General features: G+C 44.8%; 1 protein-coding gene across 1 annotated transcript; it reads left to right on the top strand.

Annotated features, from left to right (window-relative positions):
• Window positions 1–1,518: 1,518 nt before the first annotated feature.
• Window positions 1,519–4,877, top strand: PCDHGA1 (protocadherin gamma subfamily A, 1). The gene has a single exon (XM_041000881.1). The coding sequence runs from the start codon at window positions 1,969–1,971 to the stop codon at window positions 4,426–4,428; it is 2,460 nt and encodes an 819-aa protein (XP_040856815.1). The 5' UTR covers window positions 1,519–1,968; the 3' UTR covers window positions 4,429–4,877.
• Window positions 4,878–8,930: the final 4,053 nt, after the last annotated feature.

Raw genomic sequence — 8,930 nt, 5'->3', positions numbered from 1 at the left:
CCAGGGACAGCAGCAGGGAGCTGGATCAGAAGTGAAGCAGCCAGTGCCCATATGTGATGTAGGCTGCAGACTGAGGCTTAACTCACTATAGCTCCGTGCTAGCCCCAGTGTTAATCATTTAAAATGGTAGTTCCTATTACGTGGTAAAGTTTTGAAATACACCACAATACAAGATAGCCACTACCCAGAATCCAATATTTGTATGTTGTCAAATAGCTCTTAAAGTATCAGTTAGGAATTAAAATGTTCCACAGGGCCCGGGATGGTAGCCTAGCGGCTGAAGTCCTCACCTTGCACACACTGGGATCTCATATGGGTGCTGGTTCTAATCCCGGCAGCCCGGCTTTCCATCCAGCTCCCTGCTTGTGGCCTGGGAGAGCAGTCAAGGACGGCCCAATGCCTTGGATCCCTGCACCTGCGTAGGAGATCCAGAAGAAGCTCTGGTCTCCTGGCTTCGGATTGACTCAGATCCAGCCATTGCGGTCGCTTGGGGACTGAATCAATGAACAGAAGATCTTCCTCTCTGTCTGTCCCCCTTTATGTACATCTGCCTTTCCAATAAAAATAAATAAATCTTTCAATAAAATGTTCCAGGCCCAGAACAATAGCCCAATGGCTAAATCCTCACTTTGCATGCATGTCCCGGCTGCTCCACTTCCCATCCAGCTCCCTGCTTGTGGCCTGGGAAAGCGGTGGAGGATGGCCCAAAGCCTTGGGACCCTGCACATGGAAGATCTGGAAGAAGCTCCAGGCTCCTGGCTTCGGATTGGCCCAGCTGTGGACATTGTAGCCACTTGTGGAATGAACAATTGGTTGAAAGATCTTTCTCTCTCTCGCTCTCTTTCTCTCTGTATATCTGCATTTCCAATAAAAATAAATGTTAAAAAAAGATTGTAGTCTCACACAGCAAGCTATTATGCTGGCATATTTCTTTCCTTGTTAATTAATTTGAAAATGATTAATGATGAAGCTATCTACATCCCTAACAACAAAAAACACCGTGATAAAATTCAAAGCACATGGGGCAGGCACAATGATTCAACTGGCTAATGCTCCTCCTGCAAGCGCTGGCATCCCATATGGACACTGGTTTGTATCCACGATGCTCCACTTCCGATCCAGATTCCTGCTCATGGCCTGGGAAAGCCGTGGAGGATGGCCCAAGTCCCTGCACCCAGAAGAAGCTCCTTGCTCCTGCCTCTGAAGTCACTTAGTGACAGCTGTTGTGGTCATTTGGGCAGTGAGGCAGAAGATGGAAGATCCTTCTCTCTCTTGTTTCTCTTCTCCAATAAACAGAAATAAATCTTTAGAAATTTGAAGCACAATGGAAGGAAATGAAATGGTTCCATTTTGGGGGGAAGTCTGTCTTACATCTAAATGTTTCTTTTTCCTCCCAATGTTTTTACCCTCCACTGAAGATTGAAAATTACCACATGATAAAGCTACTATAGAAAAGATGGAGGGACAGTTTTATCTTTCGGCAGTGCTAGCTATTCTTGTTTGTTTTCTGGAGAGCAATCATGGAAGACAACTTCGGGATACTAGGATTCTCTTGTGAAGTTCTGTTTAGCAACATTTCTATTCAATTAAGTAAATGAACGTAGTAGTGCTTCTTTTTCACACATACGTATTGTAGAAGGATTAACTATTGCTTTGGCAATAAGAACTTAAGGAGTTCTCTAGGCGTGCAGTTACTGATTAGGACTCTTGGTGTCGCTGTTCACTAATCTGGGCGATACCCGCAGTGACGAGCACGCCGAGGGGGAGGAAAAAATACTCTTGAGCCTCCTGAAAGCTCCAGCACCGCCGGGTTAAAAAAAGAAAAAATGTTTCCGTGAAACCGCCTAAATCCTATTCCTGGACGATTCTCCGATCGGAATTATCCTGAAATCTAGACAACATTAGAAAAGCAGAGAAACACTCCCTCTCTGTGCCGGACTGAGAGAGAACTACGAAGCAAGAAAAACAATGGGAATTCTGGCACAACCAAGCGGGTGGAGAGGGCTGATGCTGCTGTGCCTTTTCCTGGGGCTGTTGCTGGAGGTCGGGGCCGAGCACATCCGCTACTCCGTGGCAGAAGAAACGGACGAGGGCTCCTTGGTGGGCGACATCGCTAAGGACCTGGGGCTGGAGCCGCGGGAGCTGGCGGAGCGCGGAGTCCGCATCGTCTCCAGAGGTAGGGCGCAGCTGTTCGCTCTGAACGCGCGCAGCGGCAGCTTGGTCACGGCGGGCAGGGTAGACCGCGAGGAGCTCTGTGCCCAGAGCGCGCAGTGCTTGGTGAGCCTGAACATCCTGGTGGAAGAGAAAATGAAGCTTTTCCCGGTCGAAGTGGAGATACTTGATATTAACGACAACACTCCCCAGTTCCAGTTGGAAGAGCTAGAACTGAAAATGAATGAAATCACCCCTCCAGGAACCAGGATCCCTCTGCCTTTTGGGCAAGACCGTGACGTGGGTAGAAACTCGCTGCAGAGCTACCGGCTCAGCTCCAACCCTCATTTCTCCCTGGATGTGCAACGGGGACCTGATGGGTCGCAGCACCCGGAGATGGTGCTGCAGAACCCGCTAGACAGAGAAGCCGCGGGTGTCCACCACCTGGTCCTCATCGCCTCGGACGGGGGCGACCCAGTCCGTTCAGGGACTCTCCGCATTCGTGTTCAGGTGGTAGACGCGAACGACAACCCTCCTGCATTTACCCAGGCAGAGTATCATGTAAGTGTCCCTGAAAATGTGCCCCTGGGGACTCAGTTACTCGTGGTAAATGCCACCGACCCAGATGAGGGGGCGAATGGGGAAGTCAGCTACTCTTTTCACAACGTAGAGCACAAAGTGGCCCAGATATTCCATTTGGATTCCAACACAGGAGAAATATCCAATAAAGAGCTGCTGGACTTTGAAGAATACAAAATGTATCCCATGGAAATTCAAGCTCAGGATGGTGCTGGGCTCATGGCCAGAGCCAAGGTGTTGATCAGAGTCCTGGATGTAAATGACAATGCCCCAGAAATAAGTGTCACCTCTGTCACGTCCGTACTCCCAGAAAACTTTCCCCCTGGGACCGTCATTGCTCTCATCAATGTGCATGACCAGGATGCCGAGGACAATGGTCACATCGCATGTTCCATTCCTGGAGACCTGCCCTTTAAACTGGAAAGGCTGGTGGATAATTATTACCGCTTAGTGACAGAAAAAACGCTGGACAGAGAACTTACCTCTGGGTACAACATTACAGTGACAGCGACGGACCAGGGGACTCCAGCTCTGTCTACTGAAACCCGTATTTCGCTGACAGTGGCAGACATCAATGATAACGCCCCAGACTTCCATCAGGACTCCTACTCTGCCTACATTCCTGAGAACAACCCCAGAGGAGCCTCCATTGGATCCGTACAGGCATTTGATGCTGACAGTGGAGAGAATGCACAGGTCACTTACTCCCTAGTGGAGAACACTGTCCAGGGGGCTCCTCTGTCTTCCTATGTGTCCATCAACTCTGACACAGGTGTCCTGTATGCACTGCGCTCCTTCGACTATGAGCAGTTCCGAGACATGCAGCTCTGGGTGACAGCCAGTGACAATGGAGAACCACCACTCAGCAGCAATGCCTCCCTCACCCTCTTTGTGCTGGACCAGAATGACAATGCCCCTGAGATCCTCTACCCCACCCTGCCCACCGATGGATCCACAGGCGTGGAGCTGGCACCACGCTCTGCAGAACCTGGCTACCTGGTGACCAAGGTGGTGGCAGTGGACAGGGACTCTGGCCAGAATGCCTGGCTGTCCTACCGGCTGCTCAAGGCCAGCGAGCCAGGGCTGTTCTCTGTGGGGCTGCACACGGGCGAGGTGCGCACAGCACGGACCCTGCTGGACAGAGATGCACTGAAGCAGAGCCTGGTGGTGGCCGTCCAGGACCACGGGCAGCCGCCTCTCTCGGCCACTGTCACGCTCACAGTGGCCGTGGCCGACAGCATCCCCGCAGTGCTGGCTGACCTGGGCAGCCTGAAGCCTTCAGTGGAAGCTGATGAGGCAGACCTGACTCTGTACCTGGTGGTGGCAGTGGCCACAGTGTCGTGTGTCTTCCTGGCCTTTGTGATTGTGCTGCTGGCACTCAGGCTGAGGCGCTGGCACAAGTCGCGATTGCTGCAGGCGTCAGGAGGAGGCGGGCTGTCGGGCGTGGCCGCGTCGCACTTGGTGGGTGTGGACGGGGTGCGTGCTTTCCTGCAGACCTATTCTCATGAGGTGTCCCTGACCGCGGACTCGCGGAGGAGCCACCTCATCTTCCCTCAGCCCAACTATGCGGACACGCTGCTCAGCATGAGCCAGGAGAGCTGTGGGAAAAAGGATTTCCCTTCCACACCGCAGTCTCTAGTTGAAGACAAGAATGACACAATTTCTCAGGTAAATTTCCTTAGCGAATTTTTAAGTTAAATTGTGAACATGCACAGTGTCCCTTACTGATCTTCACTCTTCCTGTCACTCTTGACTACAAACACTTCTGCGCCTTCCACTCTTACAGATTTCTGTTATAAGTCGTGAAAGCCATGGTTGTGTGGATTTACATGCGTAGAGGTATTTGTCATTGTGGTGAGATTGAAAACATGATTATAATCTTACTGTAGGTGGCTGAGATGGAGAGTGGGAGTGAGGCGCCCTTATTTTTCGAAAAACAACACAGCGTTAGGAACCAGGAAGTCTGGCTACTGATATTTTTTGCTCGTATCTGGCTGAACTCTTTCGTTGCTCTGGCTTTTCTGTCCTTGTATCTGGTTTGAATAGAGGAAATCCTACCAGCCTTTGTAGAAAAAACGTATTTCCAAGTTGCTGGAAGTTATAGAAACCTGCTGATTAATCTCTAAAGTTCATGTAGATGCCATTTGTCAGCGTGCTATGCTGTTTTATTTGGGGTCATTTAAAGAGATGAAGGTATAAACTAGTATTTTTGGTCATGTTGCCATGAAATTATAGCTATAAACTCAACAATTGAAAATTGTTGCTGAAGTTGTAGTTGTTCATTTAGTCTTTTATTGTGAGATATTTTACGTGTGGCAAAGATTACATCTGGGTAATTCATGCGTGGAAGTAACAAAATGAGCAGCAGATTTATCATGCAACTTTAGAAATAATTTTGAAGCCTCCTGATATATACATTTCTGTCATGAAAAGGACTAGCAAAATCCAAGAACGTACTCCACTTTAGTGTATATTCGCTCTGCCCAAGAAGTGATGTGTCATCGGGTGGAAGCCTTAGTTAGATCTGTTTACTCTGATAAATTACAGCAATGCATAAACAGAAAAAAGAAAGCAGAAGTAAGGGTATGTACAAACAGAACATAAATATTGAAACAGATCAGAAAGCAATGGGTAGGTTGGAGGCCATGGAATTCTTATCTTGAATTTACAGACAGGAATGGAAGGTCAGGAGACTGTCTTGCAGGGTGCCTGCGACGGAAGTATTTCCAGCTGCAGAAAGAACCTGTGCTCAGCTTATTGACTGGAACCTAAATGTTGTGACATTTGTCATGTGGTCTACAAACGGAAAGTTGCCCTAAAAGACTATCTAACCAATTCTGGTGGTGTTTATTCTCCTTGAAGACTGGAGTTCAGGGAAGACAGGTGCACACAGGCACTGGCTGCTGGCAGTGAATGCTTAGTGTGTCACATGTGAGCTTGGGTATCCAGTTGCACACCATTTGGAGACTTAGCTATGGCCTGGAACCTGTGGTCAGATAGAAAGTCCTCCAAGACCATTAGCAACAGAACCTGAGAGGAAGTGAGACAGAAGAGAGAGCAGATGAGAACAAATGAAAAAAAAATCTCTACACTTAAACCTACAAATGAAGACTGTAGGATACATTGTCTTCTGAAATTTACTGTTGCTGTTGAGAATTTTTTCCATCAACAAGTTGTTACTATTTCCTAAGGTATCTCTGTTTTCCCTCTGATATGATGATTTTTCCATGATTTTCATCATTTGTGTTGTGTGTCTACTGAATTTGGTGGAAGCTGGGGGCTTCCGCCAAGAGTACACAGTGGATCAATCATTTCAGTTCTCTTACAGTATATATTTTTCTTCTCTTTACACACAGTTGAGTTAACCTATTAAAAGGCAGAGATTGCTAAATAAGTTGGTTTTAAAGTCCATAGTCTGCTGGCAAAACATAGGCTCACACCAAAGTCAGCTTGCAATACTGAAATTAAAGATATAAATAAACATACTCAAAATAAAATGGTCATGCAATATTAATATAACAAAGTAGTACCTAAGGCAACATTTTGATTTGCATAAATTAACTGATCCTAATTAGAAAAACAGATAAAAATCAAAAGATATAAAAATAGCAGCTTCTATTACCTAAAAATAATGCCATAGAATTTAAACATCGTTCATAGATATGACTTGAACAACGGAATCTATAAGCTTACTCTACCTCTTAAGCTGGCAGTTAAAACACTCACTAAGATGCCCACATCTCATATCTGAGTGACTGAACCTGATTCCTGGCTCTGGCTTCCGGTTCTCACTTCATGCTAAGGCAGTAGTTATTGCTCAAGTGGGTGGGTCCCTCTACCCTCATGGGAGATCTGACTGGAGTTGTTCCCTGACTGTGGCTCCAGCCCAGTTGTCCTGCCTCAGTCCCTGGCCATTTAGGTTACATGGTGAGTAAAATAGTGGATGGCAGCTCTGTTTCTATTTACCTGTTTGTCAATCTCTCTGCTTTTCAAATAAAGGGGGAAAATAAAAGCAATAAAAGGAAAACAAAGCAAAAAAATATTTGGATACTTAAATCTATATTCCTAAGTAATTCTTAGATTTAGGAAATCAAAATACTGATGAAAACTCTTTAGAAATGAAAACAAAGTTTAAATATTTGTGGAATGTAGCAGGACAGTATTTGAGTAGATTTATAGAGGGTAATAATTTTAATATAAAATTATTTAAAATAAATGAATTAGTTTGATCTCAGAAATAAAACAAAAGTATTAGTGGATGCTGGTTTGAGTCTTGGCTGCTTCACTGCCTATCCAGCTCCCTGCTTATGGCATGGGAAAGCAGTAGAAATTAGCCCAAATCTTTGGAACCCTGTACCAACGTGGGAGAACCAGAAGAAGCTCCTGGTTCCTGTCTTCAGATCAGTTTATCTCTGGTTATTTTGGCCATTTCGGGAGTGAACCAGAGAATGCAAGATCTGTCTGTCTGTCTCTCCTTCTTTCTGTAAACATGATCTGCTTTTCCAATAAAAGTGAATATTTTAAAAGAGGAAAAAAGACTATCAGGCAAACAGGAACAGCTGTCTCGTCTCAGATTGAAGGTTACTGGACACAAAACCATTTGTTTTAAGACACTACATTTTAGGTTGGTTTATTATAAAACTAATATAACTGAAGTGACATAGATGTGATTGATTCAACCATTCCATTTTAAGATTTGTATCCTAGGCTTAGAGAAATATGTTATATGCAGAGACATGCACAGTAACACAATTTCCTGCAATAACGAAGAAAGAAGAGCAAGGGGAGGAAAAACAAAGGGGAAAAAGGATATGAAATCAGGAAATGTGTATGAACGCGTGTTGTGTGTGTATATAAATCATTGGCATTTTTCCAACAATGGGATGCTGTGCTGCAGTTAAAATGCACATACTTCATCAACATAAGTCTCAAAAAATGTAGCATTTTGGAAAGAATTCTTTGGAGAATAAAAATAACATGTTAATCAAGTGTGAATTTGGACTAGGCAGGAAAACTTTAAGGATTCATGATGTTGTGGTACAGCAGATTAAACTGTGGGTGGCAGTTTGTGTCCTGGTTGCTCCACTTCTGATCCAGCACCCTGCTAATACCCTTGGAAAAGCAACAAAAGATGGTTCAACTGCTTGGGCCCCTGTCACCCACATGATAGAATTGGATGAATGGTCTGGCCCAGCCTCAGCCATTGCAGCTATTTAGAGAATAAACCAGCAGTTGGAATATTGACCTCTGTCTGTCTGTCTGTTTTGTAACTCTTTCAAACATTTTAAAAATATGTGTGCTAAAGCATTTAAAAACAAAGGTACATAATATCTGCACTTTACTCTGAATCAGGAGAGAGAGCAAACAACCATGAAACATTTAGGGTAATATGAGTGATGAATATAGCAGAATCATTTTCCTGTATTTGTAGTTTTCTGTAAGTCAGTGTATTCAAAGTAAGTTTTAAAACCAGTCTGACTAAAATATAGCAAGGTGCTGACATTTAAAAGATTCAAATAAAGACTTTGGTTATATTATTCTTTATATATTTGAAACATTTCAAAATGTTGTAAATAAACTGCATAAATATATATAAAGTGAAACAGGAAGAAGAAAACGTCATGTCTTATTAAATACTAAATACTGGGAAAGGGACTTGGCAACCTCAAACAACTTTGAGAGATTGATTCCTAGTGTGGTTTCTGTTCCAGTTTTGTCCCACCAAGTCATCCTCAGTTTCTGTAACATTCCACGGTGCCTCTCACTGTCAAGTGTGTGTTCTCAGGTTTTGGAATGTGATTGGAATGTGACTTTAGCTCATCTTTTGATCTGCCTTTTAGAATTCACCTTCACTCATGTCTTTCCTGATCCCCCAACCCAGACTGGATGCTCTGGCCCATGTGTCCCCACATCACCAAGTGTTTCTTCCCCAAACCGATAGCAGAGCTCACACATTATTGACCTGAGGTTCTCTTTACTTTCCTGCCGCGTCTCCCATCCTGCAGGCCTCCCAGGAGCAGGCCTGTGTTCATCAGCTGCCCCATTCCTGACTCCAGCCTCACTCTATGAGCAAAGGGTCATGCACATGTGTTCGATGATGGATGACTCAGTAATTTAAATGAAGTTAAACACTAAGCCACGGAACATAGGAATTCAAGTGTATAACTTTAGGAAAATGTATCGAATGTTTCATAATCTTG

Source organism: Ochotona curzoniae, unplaced genomic scaffold (genome assembly GCF_017591425.1).
Source record: "Ochotona curzoniae isolate NIBS_2020 unplaced genomic scaffold, NIBS_Ocur_1.0 contig_1, whole genome shotgun sequence".
Classification (NCBI taxonomy): domain Eukaryota; kingdom Metazoa; phylum Chordata; class Mammalia; order Lagomorpha; family Ochotonidae; genus Ochotona; species Ochotona curzoniae.
The sequence above is the reverse complement of the archived record's forward strand: the minus strand, read 5'-3'. Positions and strand labels throughout refer to the sequence as shown.